Source organism: Rhododendron vialii, chromosome 4a, assembly GCF_030253575.1.
Source record: "Rhododendron vialii isolate Sample 1 chromosome 4a, ASM3025357v1".
In the NCBI taxonomy this organism is placed as follows: domain Eukaryota; kingdom Viridiplantae; phylum Streptophyta; class Magnoliopsida; order Ericales; family Ericaceae; genus Rhododendron; species Rhododendron vialii.
In genome coordinates, this window is record NC_080560.1 from 44060938 (window position 1) to 44083874 (window position 22937).

At 41.7% G+C, this 22937-nt stretch overlaps 1 protein-coding gene, 1 non-coding gene and 1 pseudogene across 2 annotated transcripts; 1 reads left to right on the plus strand and 2 right to left on the minus strand.

Annotated features, from left to right (window-relative positions):
• Positions 1 to 5468: 5468 nt before the first annotated feature.
• On the minus strand, positions 5469 to 5575 carry LOC131325010 (small nucleolar RNA R71). The gene has a single exon (XR_009199578.1). It is a non-coding gene; the product is annotated as a small nucleolar RNA R71 (small nucleolar RNA).
• An 88-nt stretch (positions 5576 to 5663) lies between these two features.
• Positions 5664 to 10824, plus strand: LOC131324080 (uncharacterized; annotated as a pseudogene).
• Positions 10825 to 17158: 6334 nt separating this feature from the next.
• On the minus strand, positions 17159 to 22297 carry LOC131323151 (rRNA-processing protein fcf2-like). Its single transcript, XM_058354814.1, has 6 exons — positions 22158 to 22297; positions 20498 to 20744; positions 20346 to 20406; positions 18134 to 18211; positions 17894 to 18009; positions 17159 to 17559 (listed from the first exon to the last, which is right to left on the minus strand). Exons 2-6 carry the CDS (start codon positions 20734 to 20736, stop codon positions 17451 to 17453), a joined length of 603 nt encoding a protein of 200 aa, XP_058210797.1. The 5' UTR covers positions 20737 to 20744; positions 22158 to 22297; the 3' UTR covers positions 17159 to 17450.
• Positions 22298 to 22937: the final 640 nt, after the last annotated feature.

The window sequence follows — 22937 nt, forward strand, 5'->3', positions numbered from 1 at the left end:
CCTACATGGTTTTCCTCAGGCTCATCGGGTTACTCATTTCAAAGATGTTCGGCAGGTTACTCACTCTACTGCTATGGTGACTATTTCTGTGGAGGAGTACCAACGCCTTGTGTCACATCAGACAAGTTCCTCCATTGCTACGCTATCTCAGACAGGTTCTTCTAGTGCTTGTATTGCATCTTCCCATTTTTCTATTCCTTGGGTTATTGATTCTGGTGCATCTGATCATATGACGGGTACTTTTACTATTTTTTCTGACCATAAGTCTATTGATAAACCATCTCATGTTACCTTAGCCGATGGGTCTACCACTGATATTATTGGTTTGGGTTCTGTTTCTGTTACTTCCTCTTTAACTTTGAATTCCGTATTGCATGTTTCTCGTTTTCCATTAAATCTTATGTCTGTCAGTAAACTTACCAAATCTTTAAATTGCTTTGTCACATTCCTTCCCAATGGTTGTGTGTTTCAGGATCTCAAGACGGGGCGGAAAATTGGTAGCGGTACTGAACGTGGTGGCCTGTATTACTTTACCGACGATGTTCACCCTAGCTCTGTTGCCCTACAGTCTTCGGTGTCACCCTATCAATATCATTGTCGTCTTGGTCATCCGTCCCTTCAGAACCTTAAACGGCTAGTACCTTCATGTAGCCGTGTTGATGTTTTGCCCTGTGAAATCTGTGAGTTTAGTAAACATCATAAAGTGTCTTTTTATCCTAGGGTTGAGAGTCGTGTGTCCCGTCCTTTTCAATTAGTTCATTATGATATTTGGGGCCCAATGCGTGTTCCTAATGTTTTTGGCTTCCAATATTATGTTATCTTTGTCGATGATTACTCTCGTGTCACATATCTTTATCTCATGAAAGAAAGGTCAAAGTTGTCTTTTATTTTTAAATCATTTTATACGGAGATCAAAACTCAGTTTGATACTTGCATTTGTATATTTTGTTCTGACAATGCGGGTGAATATTTTCATAATTCTCTTTCTAAGTTTTTTGATGATCATGGTATAATTCACCAATCTTCTTGTGCTCGGACTCCACAACAAAATGGAGTTGCCGAACGCAAGATTAGGCATTTATTAGAGGTTATGCATGCTCTGCTATTCCAAATGCAAGTTCCTAAGTCTTACTGGAGTTATGCTGTTCTTACAGCATGTTATTTGATCAATCGCATGCCATCTAGAGTCCTAGGCGGTCAGATACCCCATACGGTTTTATTTCCTGATCGGCCTCTCCACTCATTACCTCTACGAGTGTTCGGGTGCACCTGTTATGTTCATACTCTTAATCCTGACCGGGACAAACTTGATCCACGGTCAATTCGGTATATTTTCCTGGGATACTCGCGCACTCAGAAAGGGTATAAGTGTTACTCACTGTCTCTACGTCGTCATTTTATTTGTGCTGATGTCACGTTTAATGAGTCATTACCCTTTTACTGGGGTTACCGTACTCCAGTTGACCTTCCTGCTGAGACTGAGCCTGTGTTTCCTATTTGCGTACCATTTGTGCCACCCTTGCAGGTGTATGTTCGTTGGCAGAAAGTATTAACAGCCCCACCAGTGCCTTCCGCCGCGCCTCCTTCGTCTCAAGATCTAGTTCCACAACCACCTCCACCTCCACCACCGCCACCACCACCTCCACCTCCACCTTTATCATCATCTGGTCTTCCTATAGCTCTTCGCAAAGGTATTCAGTCTTGCACTTCTCACCCTATTGATCGTTTTGTGTCTTATGCTCACTTATCGCCGTCCCTTCGTGCTTTTACTACTTCCGTTTCGTCTATTTTTGTTCCTAACACTGTTCGGGAGGCCTTATCTATTTTCGAGTGGCGGACAGCTATGGAGGTTGAGATGTCTGCTCTACATGACAGTGGCACTTGGGAGTTGGTTCCTCTTCTGTTAGGAAAGTCTACTGTTGGTTGTAGGTGGGTCTTTACGGTCAAATATCATCCTGATGGGTCTGTTGAGCGTTACAAAGCTCGTCTTATTGCTAAGGGATATACTCAGACTTATGGTGTTGATTATGCTGAGACTTTTTCTCCAGTTGCCAAGCTTGGTTCTGTCCGCCTTCTTATCTCCCTTGCAGCCAATCTTGGTTGGCCTTTATTCCAGTTGGATGTTAAAAATGCCTTTCTTCATGGGGATCTCCAGGAGGAAGTATATATGGAGCAACCACTTGGGTTTGTTGCTCAGGGGGAGCATAATCAGGTATGTCGTCTTCGCAAAGCACTATATGGTCTTAAACAGTCTCCTCGGGCCTGGTTTGGCAAGTTCAGTGATGCAGTTTTGAAATTTGGGATGAGTCACTGTCAGTCTGATCATTCGGTTTTCTCTTTCTCATTTGACCGAGGAAAAGTATTATTGATTGTTTATGTGGATGATATTATTATTACGGGCGATGATAAAAAAGGTATTGATGAGTTGAAGGTATTTCTGCAGAGTCAGTTTCATACCAAAGATCTGGGAAGGTTGCGATAGTTTTTGGGTATTGAGGTTGCACGATCTAAAGATGGCATTAGTTCATCACAGAGAAAATATGTGTTAGATATTCTAGATGAGGCTGGTTTATTGGGGTCAAAGCCTGTCGATACTCCTATGGATCCTAATGTCAAACTGTGTGTTGATCAGGGGGAGCTGTTTTCTAGCCTTGACCAATATCGTCGCTTGGTTGGTAAATTAAACTATCTTACTATTACACGTCCAGATATCTCGTTCGCAGTTAGTATTGTGAGTCAGTTTATGTTTGCTTCTCGTTTTCCATAGTGGGAGGCCGTTCTTAGAATTGTAAAGTATCTCAAGGATCATCCAGGACGTGGTTTGTTTTATCGAGCTAATAGTCACTTACGTATTGAGGCTTTTACTGACTCTGATTGGGCAGGAGAACCTTCTGATAGGAGATCCACTACAGGATATTGTGTTTTTCTCGGTGGAAACCTTGTCAACTGGAAGAGTAAGAACAAACAGTGGTTGCACGGTCTAGTGCAGAGGCAGAGTATAGAGCTATGGCTCACACGACATGTGAGATTGTATGGGTGCGATCTTTTCTTGAGGAGATAGGATTTAGCGTGCAATTGCCAATTAATATGTATTGTGATAATCAGGCAGCAATTCACATTGCATCCAATCCGGTATTTCATGAGAGGACTAAGCATATTGAAGTTGATTGTCATCTGGTGCGTGAGAAGTTAGTTGGTGGTGTGATAGCTACTCCCTTCGTGTTGATAAGCCCTCGATAGTGTAAATAAATGGGCTTATAGATCCCTATTTTGTCACTCTCGTGTGCGTAACTTGCTTTAATTAGATGATATTGCGCGGAGTTGGTGTTTTTGGCCCTTACAGGTTAAAAGTGGAAAATAAGGCATTTTGAATGCCAAGGAAGACAACCCGGAATCATCCAAAGAGCCCAGACCATGTGGCACCCCGCTACCAAGTCCCAAGGATTGTTTAAAGAAGTGTCGAAGAGTGTTCGGGATGTCAAAGGGGCTGTTGGAGGGAAGAAAACAATTCGGAAGCTTTCTGCCAGCGATGTACCTGTACCGATAAAAGCTGTACCTATACATCGCAGACAGATTTGGTTCAAAATGCTGTGAAACAAGCGATGTACCGGTACTAGGTTTTCACGATACCGGTACATCCTGGAAAAAAATCTACTTTTTGTGCCCGACTTTTGTAACTTTTTAGGGGCATTTAGGACATTTGTAACTCATTTTTAAGGGGCTATAAATACCCCCAGACCTGATTGGAGTAGGTTATCTTTCATTTTTGCACTTTCTCTCTCTACCTCCATTAATGGAGCTCCAACCTCTCTCCTCATTCAAGTCTTGAACAAGGTTTTTAGGTGCGATCCATTTACTTTCGGAGCTTTTGGTCTTCATTAAAGTTGTAAGAAATTTCATTCTCTTCGAGGATCTTGTATTTGTTTCGAATTTACTCAATGTTTGGTATTTTCCTTATGTTTCCCCTTGCTCATTTCGTTGCCCCTTTCAATATGAGTGAGTAGTGTAGTAAGGTTAGGTTAGGTTGTGGGATGGTTAACATCCCGTAACCAAGGATGTAGCTTGTTCTTCTCTTGTAAAATCTCATTTTCTAGCTTAAACATGGCTTAGGACTAATTTTATGTACCAAAACTTAGAGGTGTTAATCTTTTTGATCAAATGTAGGCAATGGCTAAGCTATTTGTCACATTTGATGCTTGGAGCTATGTCCCTCTCTGTGTTTGTTAAAATGAATCAAAAGAGCCCTAGTCATGTTTAACACCGTTGTTAAGAAGAGAAGAATCGAGTTTATCCTTACGTTATGGGTGTTAATTATCCCTAAACCTAGCCTTTAGTTTAATCTCCAGTTAAAAAGCCGTAGTTAGGTTAAGTAGCCACTTTCTAAATCGCTCAGTTGGCCGTCTCAACGCCGAACTTTGGTTGGCGGTCCTAATGCTAAAATCTCTACGCAAGCTAATCTCCGAACCGAGTTATGGATGCGCTCCCTGTGGATTCGCCCCCGGACTTTCGGGTATTATTATGCTTTCAACCGACCTAGCCCTACGCTTGGGGCATTCTTATTGCAACGCACTTTAAGGTCGCAAGCATTTTTGGCGCCGTTGCCGGGGAGCGCTTTCTTTTATAGCTTATTTTGGAGGTTCGCCAATCCATTGTAAGTGTCTCGTTAATTTTAACTTTGAGTGATTTATACTTAATCTAGCGGATACCTCTAACTTGAGTTTCTCAAACGTGAGGTTTAACGAAGCTAGAGTAAGTACAAATCACCTTTTCTTTTATTGTCTTTTCTTATCGAGGCGGCGGCATAGCCCATCGTAGCTGTTGTTAGGAGGTGGCGGCATAGCCCCTCTTGTCTGTTTGCTTTATCCTTGTTGGCCATTAACTCTCGAGAAGGGTTTTTAAAGTGTATGCGTGGTGGTCATCATGGTGCCTTTCGGAGCCCGAATTCTAAAAGGCTTCATAGATCTTTTTCTCCTCCTCGACCCAAAACCCCTCGTCGGGTTCGAGCAAGGACACCACCACCCCAAAGAACTCCTTTTTCTGTAAGAACTCCTCCTCGAGAAAGAATGGCCGGAAACGGTGAAGGCGAGATGCCGCCAATTGTGCCCGAAAGGACTATGAGCGACTATTTGAATCCGGCCCGTACTACTCCGTGGCCCACTATAGTCCTTCCGGCCGCAACCGAGGCGAATACTTTCACCGTTAAAATGCATCACATTAACATGATGCCATCTTTTTATGGCAAAGATAAAGAATGTCCGTACACTCATATGCGGGCATTCGAGGAGTTGGTATCCACAATAGTGTCTACGCCCGCTCAGCTTGAGTCCGCAAAGTTAAAACTCTTCCCATTTTCCGTGAAAGACAAAGCCAAGATTTGGTTGAATAACATGAGGCCCCAATCCTTGGCAAATTGAGCGGATTTATCAAAGGCTTTCTACATGAAATTTTTTCCCCCACATCTCACAAAGGAACTCATGAATCAAATTCAAACTTTCAAACAAAGAGAGGGGGAATCTTTTTATCAATATTGGGAGAGGTACAAGGATTTGCTTAACTCCATCCCACATCATGGCTTACCGATTTTTCAAAGAGTCGAGTATTTATTAAAGAGATGCTTTCCAAGATCTCGACTTCTTATGGATAGCATGTGTGTGGGTGGAGTCATGGCTAAAACCCCTGATGCGGTGTGGGACTATTTTGAGGAGTTATCTGAAAAAACTCAAAACTGGGATTGCTCGGACCCTTCTGACAAGAACGTGGTTAATCCGGTTCCGAGCAATTCCGGTAAATTTCAATTGAATGAGAAAAATGAGCTAGCCCACAAGGTCGCCCAGCTTTCCCGCCAAATTGAAACTTTACAACTCAACAAAGTTGCTGGGATGGCCTCTGTGGCCAAGGCGAAGGAAATTTGTGTGTTGTGTGAAATTGTAGGTCATGCTACGGGAGATTGCCAAATGCTCCCTGCCGTCAAGGATATTCTCCAAGGAACCGGGCAAGCGGAGGTCAATGCCGTTAATCAACGGTTTGACCCTTATTCTCAAACTTTCAATCCGGGGTGGAAGATGCATCCTAATTTCCGGTGGAGCGATTCTCAACCTCCCGGACCTCCACAAGTTCCACCACCGCAACAACACCAAGCTTTTCGGCCTCCTCAATCTCAAGGAGCGCCGAGATTCTCTCAACATCAACAACCTCCGGGGTTTGCACCTCCCGGACCTCCTCAAGGGCCAAATCAATTCCAACCTCAAAAGCGGTCCTTGGAGGATATTATGTCATCTTTCATGCAAAGTCAAACGTCCCTCAACGAGCAAACCACTCAAACGCTCGGGGAAATCAAGAATCAAATGGCAAAGTTGACCAATACGGTGGGGATGCTCCAACAAGAAAAGGGGAAACTTCCGACTCAACCCCAAGTGAATCCGCAAGGAACCAATTATGTGGCGAGCTCTTCGGTGCTTAGTCCCGAGCAAGCCAAGTCTATTACAACATTGCGGAGTGGCAAGGAGATTGTTAAGGCCATTCCTCCAAAGCCTATCAAGCCAAGGGTTACACCCATTGTATCGCAAGCTCCGGACCTTCTTATTGACTCACCAACCTTGGAGCCCTCTCCCGTTGGTGAGCATCCGGAAAACTCTCAAGCGGAAGAGCCGAAGGCCCCCGTCGCCAACATTCCGGCTCCTTTTCCCCAACGTTTGAAAGCTCCGGCCCATGCCAATACCAACTCCGAGATCTATGAGCTTTTCAAACAAGTGAGAATCAATATCCCGTTGGTGGATGCCGTCAAGCAAATTCCCACGTATGCCAAGTTTCTCAAAGACTTATGCACTCAAAAGCGTAAGTTGAATGTTCAAAAGAAGGTTTTCTTGACGGAACAAGTGAGTTCTATTATTCAAATCAACGTGGTTCCCAAGTATAAAGATCCGGGTTGTCCAACCATCTCAATTACTATTAGGGACAAGAAGATTGAAAAAGCCCTCCTCGATTTGGGGGCTAGTGTGAACTTGCTTCCGTATTCTGTCTATGAACAATTTGGATTGGGGGAGATGAGACCTACGCCGGTGACATTTCAATTGGCCGATAGGAGCATTCGAGTCCCGAGAGGGATGGTGGAGGATGTACTAGTACAAGTGGACAATTTTATCTATCCCGTGGATTTCGTTGTGTTGGATACTTGCCCCGTACCCACCTCACAAGCATCAACGTCAACTCCGGTCATTCTCGGGCGTCCATTCCTAGTCACGGCCGATGCCGTTATCCATTGCCGAAGCGGTTTGCTCAACCTTACTTTTGGCAACATGAAGATGGAGGTGAACGTTTTCAATGTCGGGAGCCAAATGGGGGACGATGAGTGCATCCATGAAGTCAATCTTATTGATTCTTTGGTCCAAGAGCATGTGGACACCTTCTTGTACAAGGATCCATTGGAGGTGTGTCTTACCGCCGAAGAAGAAAATTTTCTTGACTCACCGGAGGTGGAGTATTTATGTTCTTTGTTTGACATGGAAGATGTTTGTGGGACGGACGTATGGTCTCCGAAATTTGAAGAGTTGCCTCCTCTTGAGTGCAAGACCGTTCCCTCGAGCATTCAACCACCAAAACTCGAGTTGAAGGTCCTCCCGGAAACATTGAAATATGCCTTTTTAGGCGAACATGAAACCTACCCGGTGGTGATCTCCTCATCTCTCAACGGCTCGCAAGAATCCAAACTCCTTGAAATTTTAAAGCGGCATACCAAAGCTATTGGTTGGTCTATCGCGGATATCAAAGGGATAGATGCTTCAATTTGTTCCCACCACATTGCCCTCGAAGACGATGTCAAACCTTCTCGCCAACCTCAATGCCGGTTGAATCCCATAATGAAAGATGTGGTGAAGGCGGAGGTTTTGAAACTCTTAGATGCGGGAATTATCTACCTGATCGCCGACAGCAAGTGGGTTAGTCCTATCCAAGTGGTCCCCAAGAAATCTGGTGTCACGGTGGTATCCAACGCCAACAATGAGTTAGTCCCTACTCGAGTCACCACCGGGTGGCGTGTATGTATTGACTATCGGAAGCTTAATGATAGCACCCGGAAGGACCACTTCCCTCTTCCTTTCATTGATCAAATCTTGGAGCGGGTTGCGGGACATGCTTATTATTGCTTTTTGGATGGATACTCGGGATATAATCAAATTGAGGTCGCCTTGCCCGATCAAGAAAAGACGATGTTCACTTGTCCTTTTGGGATGTTCACTTATCGACGCATGCCATTCGGCTTGTGTAATGCGCCCGGAACCTTCTCACGGTGTATGATGGGCATATTTAGCGATATGATTGAGAAGATCGTCGAGGTATTTATGGATGATTTCTCGGTGTTCGGCGACTCATTTGAATCCTGCTTGGAAAATTTGGATAAGGTGCTGGCGAGGTGCGAGGAGAAAATTTTGGTGCTCAATTAGGAAAAATGCCATTTCATGGTGACTCATGGTATTGTTTTGGGCCACATTGTATCATCAAAGGGGATCGAAGTCGACAAGGCCAAGATTGATCTTATTGCCACCCTCCCGACCCCTAAATGTGTCAAGGACATCCGCTCTTTTCTCGGGTACGCCGGTTTCTACCGGCGTTTTATCAAAGACTTCAGTGCCATATCTAGGCCGTTGTGCCACCTCCTTTCAAAGGATACTCCATTCTAGTGGACACCAACTTGCGAAGAAGCATTCAAAAAGTTGAAGTCAAGCCTCACTTCTCCACCCATTATGCAAACACCGGATTGGAACCTGCCCTTTGAACTCATGTGCGACGCTAGTGACTATGCGGTTGGGGCGGTTCTCGGGCAAAGAAAGGACAAAAATCCCTTTGTTATCTACTATGCGAGCAAGACTCTCAACGAAGCTCAAATGAACTATTCCACCACGGAGAAAGAGTTGCTTGCCGTCGTCTTTGCCTTAGACAAATTTCGGTCATATTTGGTGGGGTCCCCAATTATTGTCTACACCGATCATGCCGCTTTGAAGTACCTTTTCACGAAGCAAGATGCAAAAGCACGGCTAATTCGGTGGATCTTATTACTCCAAGAGTTCAATATTACCATCAAAGATAAGAAGGGAGTGGAAAATGTGGTGGCAGATCACTTATCTCGTCTTGAGTTCGAGGATTCTTCTTCTAAGCTTCCAATTGTTGATACCTTTCCGGACGAACAACTTTTTGCCATTTCGAGTTGCCCTTGGTTTGCCGATATCGTTAACTATCTTGTCACTGGGCACACTCCCGATCATTGGACCCCGCAAGACCGGAGGCTCTTTCTTTATGAGGTGAAAAGATTCTTCTTTGATGATCCTTATCTTTTCAAATATTGTTCGGACCAAATTATCCGGCGATGTGTGCCCGATGAAGACCAACGGGGGATCCTAAACTTTTGTCACACCGAGGCGTGTGGTGGCCATTTCTCTCATAAAAAAGACCACCGCCAAAATTCTCCAATATGGATTCTATTGGCCAAATCTTCATAAGGATGCTTATGCATTTTGTCGGGCTTGTGAGCAATGCCAAAAACTAGGTGCGGTGACCCGGAGGAACATGATGCCCCTCACCAATATCCTAGTCGTGGAAGTGTTTGATTGTTGGGGAATTGATTTTATGGGCCCGTTTCCAAATTCTTACGGATTCCTCTATATCCTTTTGGCGGTGGACTACGTGTCCAAATGGGTTGAAGCCGTAGCTACGCGCACCAACGATCACAAAGTGGTGCTTGATTTTCTCAAGGAGCATATTTTGTCACGGTTCGGAACACCCCGGGCCATTATAAGCGATCAAGGATCACACTTCTGTAATCGGCCTTTTGCGGCCCTCATGAAGAAATATGGCATTACCCACAAGGTCTCCACCGCCTACCATCCACAAACCAACGGTCAAGCCGAACTTGCCAATCGTGAGGTAAAGCACATTTTGGAAAAAACAGTTAATCCGAATCGGAAGGATTGGTCAGTTCGTTTGACCGATGCCTTGTGGGCATACCGGACCGCGTACAAGACCGTGTTAGGCGCTTCGCCCTATCGGCTTGTCTACGGTAAGGCGTGTCACCTCCCCGTTGAGTTGGAACATAAGGCATATTGGGCCATAAAATCTTTAAACTTTCGGTTGCCCAATGCCGGCGCTCATCGTAAACTCCAACTCAATGAACTCGAGGAAATCCGGCGGGATGCGTATGATAACACCAACATTTATAAGTCAAAAGTCAAAGAATTTCATGATAAGAATATTCAAAGAAAGAATTTTGAAGTTGGGCAAAAAGTGTTGTTGTACAATTCTAAACTCCATGTTTTTCCCGGAAAATTGCGATCTCGTTGGGAGGGGCCCTATGTTGTGCACCAAGTTTTTCCACACGGTGCCATTGAAGTTGTGAATCCCGCAAATGGTCATATTTTTAAAGTGAATGGTCAACGTTTAAAACCGTTATTGGAAAATTTTGCGGTGGAGGACACGGTGGAGGAGTTAGTTGATCCGGTTTATCCGGATGATCCGTTGGTTTGAAAAGTTCTCAAAAAAATGTTTTCACGGGGAGCTCTTGCGTACTTCTGAACTTAATTGTTTGGAAGGCCCGGCCTCTTCGGGGGTACCCATCATTGACTTGGGTTATAGCTTCGCACGCCGCTATTCAAACAAGGTTCGTGTACCCAGCTCCGGTTCGTAAGGGCAAATTTTTTGTGGTCCGGTATAGCCACCCGTGCTTCGCTTAAGATGTTGCTAACTTGCTTCGCGACACCTTAAGTGAAACATGGGGAGAAAAGTAGTACCCGTTTAATCACGTGACGATTCGGTGGTTTAAATACTTGTTAATAATAATTTTTGGGGGCCGGGCTAATCCGAGCCGACGGTACTCATGTCATTTGTCTCCTCTTTGGAAGTTGGTTCTTAACTCTTTTGCAGGTTGATACCCTTCGAAGTGTTTACGATAACGAATGGCGGCAATGACACAAAAATCCTCCAACTTGGTCGAGGTATTGGGTGGTTGACATTTCACCCCGTCGGTATATTTTTGCTGTCCCTCTCTTATTTACTGTCTTTTGCATTGAGGACACTGCATATTTCAAGTTGGGGGGGGATGGTTTATGCTTTTAGTTTATTTTTCGGTTTTGCATAGAAATTTCTAAAATTTTTTGTGCAATTTTCCCTTGTATTTAAGTGATTTCAAGTGCTAGATGCTTAGATTATGCTCAATTTTCCCTAAATAATGGCAAGAGTCGTGCACCCCGTCAAATTTGATCATGTGTTGAATCCACGTGCATGCATATATGTGAACTTTGTTGAACAAATTGAGCTCCAAGTTGTGTCAAGTAGCATGCATCGCCTAGAGTTGAAGTTTGTTTTGAAGCATCCCATGCTTGTTTGTCTCTTTTTCCGCACTTGCGTAAATAATATATGTTTGTTCATACTTGAGTAGTTTAGATATCTTTTATGCATCATATGGGAGTTGATTGGCGTACGTAGGAAATGATACAAGGCAATTTTTGCGTGATAAAACCACAAATGTGTCCCCTCGTTCCAAATTGTTGAACCGTAGTCTGAGTCTCCGTTTTTGTTCAAACTTAGGTAACCGGATGTTTGGAGGGTTGTGTGAAATTGTGTTTCAATGATCTAAGGTGGTTTGGGGTGGTGTGAATGTGACAGAAGTGGTTGGGATGCAAAAGGGCGAAGAATTGATATGTGATTCCCTATCTCTCCTCTCCCACTACAAAAGTTAAAGCTCCAAATTTTCATCTTCCTCTCCAAAGCTCTTGAAATTGGCCCCTTAATCTCCCTCACTACAAAGCTCACCTCAAATGACCTTATTCTTCAAAGAAAAATCAAAGAAATGCTATGAAAGAGCAAACTCTAATTCAAAAGAGGGGTGACTATTATGATGAGAGGATTAATTAGACCTCCGGGCTAGCATATATTCTGGATGAGAAAGAGTCCAATGAGGAGGAGGAGCTCGAGGCTCAATACTGTGAGGAGCCGGATGAGGGGGATAACTAAGTGTGGTGGAGTCGGTGGTAGTAGTTTTGGTATGATTAATCTAGTAATTTTCTTTATTTCTGCTTTGTAACTTTATTTGGTGTTCGGCCGGCATGTGGCTGTGGTTGGATAGTTTAGGGGATGGTAGTGGCCAAGGGTAGTTGAAACCAAGCTGAAATTTTTATGGCCACTACCCTTTTTGTTTCCTTTTTTCTTGGCACCAAGGTCATTATAAGCTACTAAAGTCCTTAGTTGATCCTAATGTACGCTCTTCTAACTCCGTTTGATGCAGGATCGATATTGAATGCTAATCTAGTATGAAATTTCCGTTAGCTTAGTTTGTTTGTGAATAATTACTTAACTCTCTTTGTCGGCGCTCTTTTGATTAGCACGCATAGCTTTTTGTCTCTTGCTATTGCGATTCTTGCTAGCGCTTATCATGGGATGTTCTAGTATATTGCTTTGTGCAAGTTCATATCAAAGTACGCTCTTTTGAGTCCTGGAATTGAAATTCAAGGTGGATGTGTGTTGCTTGGCCGTTGGCATAATTTGTTCACCTTAGTTCATTGTATGCGTGTGCGTGGGTTGCATGTGATTGAGTTCGAAGGGGTGTTAATTGTGGACTCTTGCCGTATCCTAAGTTGAGATAGTTTCGTATCTTGTTTCAGGGGAAGATTGCATAGCATTAATTACATACTTTTTGTTTAAGTTTGCTAGGGACTAGCAAAGTCCAAGTTGGGGGGGTGTGATGAGCCCTCGATAGTGTAAATAAATGGGCTTATAGATCCTTATTTTGTCACTCTCGCGTGCGTAGCTTGCTTTAATTAGATGATATTGCGCGGAGTTGGTGTTTTTGGCCCTTACAGGTTAAAAGTGGAAAATAAGGCATTTTGAACGCCAAGGAAAACAACCCAGGATCATCCAAAGAGCCAAGACCATGTGGCACCCCGCTACCAAGTCCCAAGGATTGTTTAAAGAAGTGTCGAAGAGTGTTCGGGATGTCAAAGGGGCTGCTGGAGGGAAGAAAACAATTCGGAAGCTTTCTGCCAGCGATGTACCTGTACCGATAAAAGCTGTACTTGTACATCGCGGACAGATTTGGTTCAAAATGCTGTGAAACAAGCGATGTACCGGTACTAGGTTTTCACGATACCGGTACATCCTGGAAAAAAATTTACTTTTTGTGCCCGACTTTTGTAACTTTTTAGGGGCATTTAGGACATTTGTAACTCATTTTTAAGGGGCTATAAATACCCCCAGACCTGATTGGAGTAGGTTATCTTTCATTTTTGCACTTTCTCTCTCTACCTCCATTAATGGAGCTCCAACCTCTCTCCTTATTCAAGTCTTGAACAAGGTTTTTAGGTGCGATCTATTTACTTTCAGAGCTTTTGGTCTTCATTAAAGTTGTAAGAAATTTCATTCTCTTCGAGGATCTTGTATTTATTTCGAATTTACTCAATGTTTGGTATTTTCCTTATGTTTCCCCTTGCTCATTTCGTTGCTCCTTTCAATATGAGTGAGTAGTGTAGTAAGGTTATGTTAGGTTGTGGGATGGTTAACATCCCGTAACCAAGGATGTAGCTTGTTCTTCTCTTGTAAAATCTCATTTTCTAGCTTAAACATGGCTTAGGACTAATTTTATGTACCAAAACTTAGAAGTGTTAATCTTTTTGATCAAATGTAGGCAATGGCTAAGCTATTTGTCACATTTGATGCTTGGAGCTATGTCCCTCTCTGTGTTTGTTAAAATGAATCAAAAGAGCCCTAGTCATGTTTAACATCGTTGTTAAGAAGAGAAGAATCGAGTTTATCCTTACGTTATGGGTGTTAATTATCCCTAAACCTAGCCTTTAGTTTAATCTCCAGTTAAAAAGCCGTAGTTAGGTTAAGTAGCCACTTTCTAAATCGCTCAGTTGGCCGTCTCAACGCCGAACTTTGGTTGGCGGTCCTAACGCTAAAATCTCTACGCAAGCTAATCTCCGAACCGAGTTATGAATGCGCTCCCTGTGGATTCGATCCCGGACTTCCGGGTATTATTATGCTTTCAACCGACCTAGCCCTACGCTTGGGGCATTCTTATTGCAACACACTTTAAGGTCGCAAGCACGTGTCTACTAGTGCTCAGTTAGCTGACATGCTTACTAAGTCATTGTTCAAGCCCCGGTTAGAGTTGTTATGTAGCAAGCTGGGACTTTGTGATATCTATTATCCAGCTTGAGGGGGAGTGTTGGAATATTTAAGTAGTTGTTATGAGTCTTGTCCCACATTGGTTAAACAAGTCTTGTAACAAGTTATCTCTTAATATAAATAATAGTTATTTGTGTTAGGGTTCATTAACACCCTATACACTTTTTCTCATCTCTGACAACAAGACTAACAGTTTTCAGGTTTGCTTTTTCAAGTACAAGTTTCCATCTCACCATGAGTCCATGAGAAGGTGGAAATTGAGATGGAAATTAAGCTATGATGGGTCCTCAATCGAACAGGAAAACCTTCATGCCTTGCAATATTTCTGCTTCAAAAAATACAATAACGATTAACCAACAGACATCTATGAGCAATCATACTAGTCTTTTCCTTCACGTACCTTACGCAAAGGAATGCTTGTGCTATTGTGCATGATCAAATTGTTATGACTTCTAATAAGTAAAAACATAAGCAGCTATTTAGCTTCACATTAGATGTCGATCAACAGATTTTTTGGTGGGTTCAAGAGTATGTTTCATAATCACCCCAAGATAAGTTTTTTTCCTCGATCAGCAAAAGAAGATATATTAAGAAACAAAGGATAGGGACACTTTGACCAATAGGATTAGCAGTAGAGAGACAAACCAAAAAAAAATACAGCAGATGAACTCAGCAGAAGCAGAACCAAAGCATAAACAATACAGATCCCATATAAGCAACATGAGCTTGATTGAAGGAGTGTGTAACCAAATGACTAAACCATTATCGCCACAGCAATTAAATAGAAATTGCAGGAGCTGACTAAGAACCCAGCCACTCTAAGAATGATAGCAGTTAAACCCATGGGCAGCTGCAGTATCAAAGGTAGAATACTACCATATCTTCTATTGCATCAAGCCAAATAGATCCATACCCAATTTATAATAGCCGTGAACAGAGATTAAAAAGCCTCCAACATATAGAATCCAACATTAACACAAGTCACAATGTCAATCAGGAAAAACACGTTGTAGATTATCGTGGAATGCTGACAGCCAGGGGAGGGACCCCCCGCGACGCACGCCCGGAGTGCCCCGAAAAAGCTCTATTTAGGCTACTAATAGTGTTTTTTGTGACCATCCTCAAATAGTTCAGATTCTACACGAAAATGTCACCTTCTTCTTCAACACTTGAATCTGTAAAAGCAAAGCCTAAGGTAGCAAGACCATTAATCCGACTTCCCTTTTTCATAGAAAATATAAAACCCACAATAATCTTCTTGTGCTTTATGGGCAAACAATGAAGACACATACATGTAGTGTTATGTTTTCTAGAACGAGCCCAATATTCTTATCAGAATGAAAATGAAAAACTAGATTCAACCCCTATCTATAATCTATGCAAACCCCTATAGATCATAACCTTTCATAAGCCAATGAGTGAATATTAAACCCTATCTATATGAAGGCAAGAATCAAGGAAAAAATCAAAGCCAACCTGGTTAGGGCTCCTCTGTTCGACCTAGTGCAATACATCTCCATGATTTGCTTCTTTCTCTGGAAGAAGGGATCGAGCAGGAGAAGGGTTTTTTTTACCGAGTATTAGCTAAATCGGATAAAAAGAGAGAAGAGAGAAAAAATCACGGAAGAACTCAGTAACTCACGATTGAAACCCTTGCTCATAAAGGAGAACTCATGATTGAACGCAGGACTGAATGCTTGATCGATCCATTAGAAGCCAAAACCCTATTCGCAAGAGAAGAGAGGGAAATCTATGTGCCCACGAATTTAGGGAAAATTTGTGAGGTCGCGTGTGTTTTTAGAGCAAGTACATCAAACAATGTAAAATACATTTTTCTCTATTTTGGAGAGAAAAATCACAAAAACTTATTTGCACTAGATTATGTAAAAAAAAAGAGGTAAAACCCATTTGTGAATAGTTCTTAGTCATTTTTACCTAAGCACTATTCATACTTTTTTCTTTTTTTATTGTTTCTTTTCTCTCTCCTTCCTCCTTTCTCCTTTCTCCTCTTTTTATTTGTAATATTGGAAAAAAGAAAAAGAAAAAGAAAAATATTTTAATAGATGATAGGTAAAATAGATTGTATTGGCGTAGTTATGAAAGAAAAAGTTGATAGCTAAAATAGAATTGAGAACTGTTCACAATGTAGTTTACTTTTACACTGGTAAACTTGCTCTTAGGCGCCCAAATTTTGGTGGAATGCCATGATAGGATTAATGAAACGCTATTGATGCACTTCTGCTTCTCTCCGTGTCATTCAAAATGTAAGAACGCTATTAATGCCACCCTACAGTAGCATTTACGAAAGAATGCTATAAAATCACGCTGTTAAAAGCTATATTTGTTGTAGTAGCGTTTGATTTTCTGGGACTCTTGCCAATTAATGAAATTGTTGATGAACTATGCCCCGCTTGATAAATGGATTGAAGGTTGGGATTGAATTGCTAAGGTAATGGTATTAATAATATTTTGTTTGGTTTCCAAAATTGGTCCGAATTGGTAGTCCCATGAGATGAACAATTCGGCCCGTAGGGGTATTAGCAATACCCCTTGGGACTTGGTATTCGTAATCCAATCTCAATCTATTCTCATTACCAATCCATTCTCATTATTAATTTCTTCTATCAATTCAATCTCATCATCTAATCCCATCTCAAACAAACATGATATTAATAATCACATCATCTAATCTCGTCTCAAATAAACATACTCATTATCAATCCCTTCTCATTACCAATCACAATCCTAATTTCATCTCCTTACGAATCTCATTCATCTATCACTATTATTAAACGAGGCCTTGGGTATTAAAACAAACCATGTCCTGCACCGGTTCCCAGCTCCCTGGAACAAGGAGTACAATGTGGATTGAGCTGCAGAAAGCCGTACATTACACGCAATTGGAGTATGGGCTTCTATGTTCTGCCACTGTTATTATTACATACGATGAAGCATGTCAATCCTTACTCTAGCTGGAAGTGACATTACATCATTAACGACAAGAATCTTTATCATAAACAGTTAAGACCATATCACTGTTCCACATATTTAATGACTCGAATTAGAACGTAAAAAACTATGATGTATATAGCAAAGTACGCTAATTCATGACATGTTAAGAATAATTTAATCCAAGATGAAAACAAACAGTCAAGGTTGATCTGCCTCTCATTTCACTAAAGCACAACACCAAAACTGCTAACATCTTCCATTGGTCTCAGCCAGCACAAAACTTGAACTTCTTAGTTGGGGAATAACATTCCGTGGGATGCCTATTGAAACCATCAGTGTCTTCTTTGCTTAGCTCGTTTCCAGGACTGCTTACCTCTTACCTTCCATTTATCAACCCCAGCAGGACGGTTTTGCTCATTAATCTCTCGAACCTTGCGCTTCCTGCAAAAGGTGGATCAACAAAATGAAGCCCAATCAGCCATTCCCTTGTTGTTTGCTTTGGCTTTTGCCTAGCTTAGGGGGAAAAAAAGCCTAATCAAAAAACCTAATCAGCCAAAACTTCTAGGAGGTGTTTTTAGTCATTAATTATACATAGCCTCTCCATGATCAAGCACGTCGTTCTAAGAAACTTGCAGTCGCAGTTTCCAGTTTCGGCACAGATATACATTTGAAGTTAATCATGCATTTCTTCATTTCCTTCAAACATACCGGACACGCCATCCAGTACCAGCATGAAAATAAAAGGAAAAACGAAATGTCAGTTATGCTGCCTCACCTGTACTGCCCGAGGGTTTGATCAGAAAGTAGCTCATCAGCAAGGGTAGCTTTCCTCTCCTTCTTTATAAGTCTACCGGTGTAGAAGTCTGACGCTGACTCTATGACCGTGCCCACCTTATTAATTGTGAAAATGCCAAATATTACACCACTTAACCAGATTGATCTAAGGCATCGGAAAGGAATACAAATGGCAAAGTAGACAGATGCTCATTGCTCGTTTGCAATACCAAGAACTTGCCTGGAAATACTTGGGAAGAGTTTTTGATTTTGAATCACCCTTCTTGTAGTGCCTCTTCGGATCAAGTACACTCCTCAACTGTAACCAATGTAAACCGTCAATCCAACTGAAACAAATGGTAACATGACCATATTCGGAAGGCAAAATCAGGAACAATCCAAATCCCTATACAGTACAAATGTAACCTTGATCAAATCCAGCCAAATTATTCTTATACAGGTAGTTTACTTATCATGTCTCAACAACCGAAAAGGGAAAAATGACTTAGTAAATTATGAGACCTGCTCAAGTTGCTTTAAAATGTGAAAGTCGGTCCAAAGATGATTACTGAGAATTTCAGCAGTGTGCAAGCAGTGTCATTTGGAACAGGGACTGCCTATTACAGGAAAATGACATGCTATACTTGCAGTAGTTCACCTTGTGAGCAAGAAAGGTAATTCTAAGAATGAAGCCAACTATTTAGTATTATATTGGCTTGCTTTATATGCCGAATGGAATTAATAGGGTAGACTACACTATAAAACATGTAGCGCTTCATAGAGGTTTAGATTATGAAACATTGCTTTCTTACTCAAGCTCTTTTACAAATAATTAGATGGTTAACGAAACATGCTGTGCATGTCTACCTTCTTTTTAAGCTCATCTATCCACATTGAATATGTAAAGAGAAAATCTTATGCATGTTTCCCATGTAAGTTGAGCTAGAAATATGTTTTGGCCTATTGGTTTAGATCTTCTCTAGTTGAAGTTTGACTCTTCCTGAATGTAATCCTATGACATTCCATTACATCCTAATAGGCAAAAGTAAAACACTAAGGAAAGTGTTGGAACACTTTGGCAAATACCATGCCATGGGAAAAAAATGTGCCATGTTCCAGAGTGCATACTGTAGTGGGCCAAATAAGTGCAGCTCGGTTAGGATAGGTGGCTCGACACCCAGGCCAGGCTAATTGGGCCTAAGAGGATGGACCAGACAGAATCACCGTATGGGTCCAACGGTCACAGACTTAAAGGGCTCTATCACTGTACGACAGTAAATGGGATCCAAACATTTTGATCTGAACCATGCAACTCAGAGAGTACGCCTTATCGGGTCTGACCGTAACGACCTACGTGACTCACGGATTCCAGCTAACCCATGTGCACCCAACAGACTGGCATCATACACCATATCTGACGTCAGCCGACGCGGTTATAGCCTGAGCTAGGCACATGCAAATTCGGATAACTAACACACGTGAGCTGTAACTGCCTGATCAAATACCTCAATTATGACGTCAGCCGAAGCAGTTACCGAGCATGCTGGACATGCACATACTTGGAGAGCAAGTGTTTGAGATCAGGTACTCCCTCCGTCCCCATTTAATAGTCCTTTTTGGAAGTTTGTGCCGCTTTTCAATTGCTTATATGATATATCTCGTAATATATAATGTTTTGGGTGATTTTGAAAACATTGTCGAATAGAACTAATTGAACTCTATCAAACAAGATCCATATTGCATATTGATATAAATTTATTACCAATTTAAAGATATAACTCACTTTTTATCCGGTTAGAATGGAACGAGGGACCGTTAAATGGGACGGAGGGAGTATAAAGGAAGCAGATCAACCATAATGGGTACACCGTTCCTTCTAACCCTAATCGCTTTGTACTTTGCTCTCTTCCTGCAACTTCACACTTAACCATCGAAGAAGTGCCTTGCCGGTTGACTCCAACCGCTTTGGGCACTAATGGTGGGTGCTACATGTTCAGGTCAGGCAACGGAGTAAGGCAAATCACATACCCCAAACTAGAGGCTCAGACGAGGTCCCAGATCAGAATCACCACCACACACATAATGCACTACCGGCGAGATTCGCAAGCATCCTAACTCAGCTTAGGCAGGGTATAATTGCAAGATGCTAAAGCGGGTAAAGATTGGATCTCTCTCTCTCTCTCTGCCATGGAATCTTGATTTCTAATTATGATATTGGAGTAAGCGATCACCTAGCAGGTGCAGCTGAAATCCATACGATGGCATGATGAATCCTAATGGCCTAAACGGATGCCCATTTGATTATCATTGTAGAATTGCAGTAAATTGATATCATCTGAACCCGAAAACAACTTAAAACTGTAAGAGAGAGGGTGTTAGTGCAGTCATCAGATAGTAGTTTGTAGAAGTAAAAACAACATCATTAGGCCGCAACATAAACAATGAGAGTGCACCTTTAGTAGTTGCATATCTTTTTTTAACTCCGGGGTGATAGTTGGGGCAGGCATGTCAAACCTAAATTACAAAAAATAACACAAAAACCAATAATTAAAAGGAAGGAAGGAGAAGGTCAAGAGTAGGACGATCTCAATAAGCAAGGAATTACCAATTCTTTCCAGCTGTATCTTTGACTTGCTTCCTCATTAATTTGTTCAACTTTTTAGGGTCATTAGGAGGAAGGAACATGCCATCAACAAGCTCTGTACTAGGCCTATACACCGCAACAGTTTCGGGGGGCAAAGGTTGAGATTTAGCAGATCCATTTTTTATCACAGATGGGAGCAGAGGGAGCTTTGGTTCCCACGAAAACCCGATCACTGGCTTTCTTTCAGCTGCTTCAGCCATTCGAAGACCTGGAGAGAGAGAGAGAGAGAGAACTCACTGGTTAGGGTTGGGTTTCAAAGTTGGTGTGACGAGAAAAAAAAAAAACAATGCTAAGCCCACAGATTTTTATGGCCCTTAACTATCGTTCAACTCAAGGTTCTAAATACCGTACTGGCCAGGATACCGGTTTTTTTACTGGTGGTCAAATACCAAGTATTGTTTCGGATTTACCACAGCTACAATTATATATAACTCAAAAAATTCTCCATACCATGCAATTCATCATGAAAGAAATATTCATAAGACAACGCAATCCACATAATTGACTTCAAACTAACAAGAAAAAGTTCCAAGAAACCTATTTGAGAACAGACAGCAGCTGAAACAATGGTTACAACTGCAGCTGCGTTCAATCGATTCACTGCTGGTGGGTGAATCAGAAGCTTGAAGAACAGCAAACAGAGAGAGAGAGAGAGAGAGAGAGAGAGAGAGAGAGAGAGAGAGAGAGAGAGAGAGAGAGAGAGAGACTCTGTAGTCTGTAGGCGTTCGTGAGTCATGACTTCATTGAATCGTTCAGAGTCATTCTCCTTTTAGGTTTTAGATAGAGCAAGATTTTGAATACCATTTCGGACTTACCGCAACTACAATATATATAATAATCTATATAATAAAACAGTTCAATATTGAATCATATGTACATAAGTCAAACGGCCGAAACTTATCCCTCATAAATCCTACGGCTGAGAAGAGTCTAGGGCTGGAAAATCTTATTTTCAATTTTCTCTAACATTTCCTATTCCAACTCTCTTTTGTTATGGAAAGATAGAAAGCATTAAAAATTTTGAAACCTTAGCACTCTCTCTCTCCGAAGTAAGGCGAAATCTTCTCTAACTTTTCCTATCCCAACTCTCTAAATTAGTGTAAGGCAAATCGTAAACTAAACAAAAGAGTAAGAAATTTTTTTGTATATTGGTTGATCAATTTCAATTTATTTTTTTGGTGTGTGTGTGTGTTTTTTTTTTAACTAAACAAAAGGGTAAGAAAAAATTCTGTTTGATCCTAATTCAAGAAAAAATATTCCCGTATACTAAATCAGTTTTGTTGGCGAGGGTGGTCAATAGTTTTGCAATTCATTTTAGTTGTGTTCAAAACGTGTTGCGCCGTGTCTGAAGGCAAACTCTAGTTATATATATTATATATAATTATAACTCAAAAAAAAAATCTCATACCATGCAATTCATCATAAAATACATATATTAAGACGAAAAAATCCACATAATTGACTTAAAATTAACAAGAAAAAGAGCATAACATGATAACAAAACAGAGACAAACGTAGCACCTTTTTCTCACACATTCACAGATACAGAGAGGGAAACGGAGCTATGAGAGAGAGAGAGAGAGAGAGAGAGAGAGAGAGAGAGAGAGAGAGAGAGACGTACCTGTCGACTGTCGTCGCCGGGTAAGAACTCAACGTCGACAAGCTGGGGAAGAACTCGACGTCTCGAAGTCGATTGGGATTTGGTAGTGATTGACTGTTTGGGAAGCGTGAGTTTGCGATTAGGGCTTTTAGGTTGAGGGAGTTGAGGCAAAAATATCATTTTAGGACTTAATTTGGATGCTATTACAGATTTGCCCACATCTGCAAAATTTCGGCTGGAATTACCGAGAAGGTCGTCTCGTTCTGTATTTTTTGAGATAGGTGGTACTGACCGGTAAGGGCTGGTATTGGGGCCGGGATGGTATTGGATGGCCAGGGTACCGTTTACTTGTCAATCTGGTTCATACCGGCCGGTACCGGTACGGAACGATATTTACAACCTTTAAGATATAGTGATAGACCTAGATTGAGGTAAAAACACGGTTTCAGGACTTAATTTGGATGTAATTACAAACTGACCCAGCTTTGCAAAATTTCGGCCTGAAATCTCCGGTACAAACATCTCGGCCGGCATTTACAAATTGACCCAGTGTTTTTCCCTATTTTAAGCAAATCCTAACTTGTTCTATACGATATATGTATGTATGTGTTGATCATGAGTTGGAAACAAAATAGAATTGTGAGTTTAGAGTTTTTGAACAGTATGAAAAGTCGCATTTTCACTCAAGTTCGGCGTTTTTAAATTGGGTGCATGATTATGGGTTCTTGTGGGTTTCAAACTACAAGATGTTAGGGTCATTTAGGCTTTGGAATCACTCAAATATATTGAGAATTCATTTTT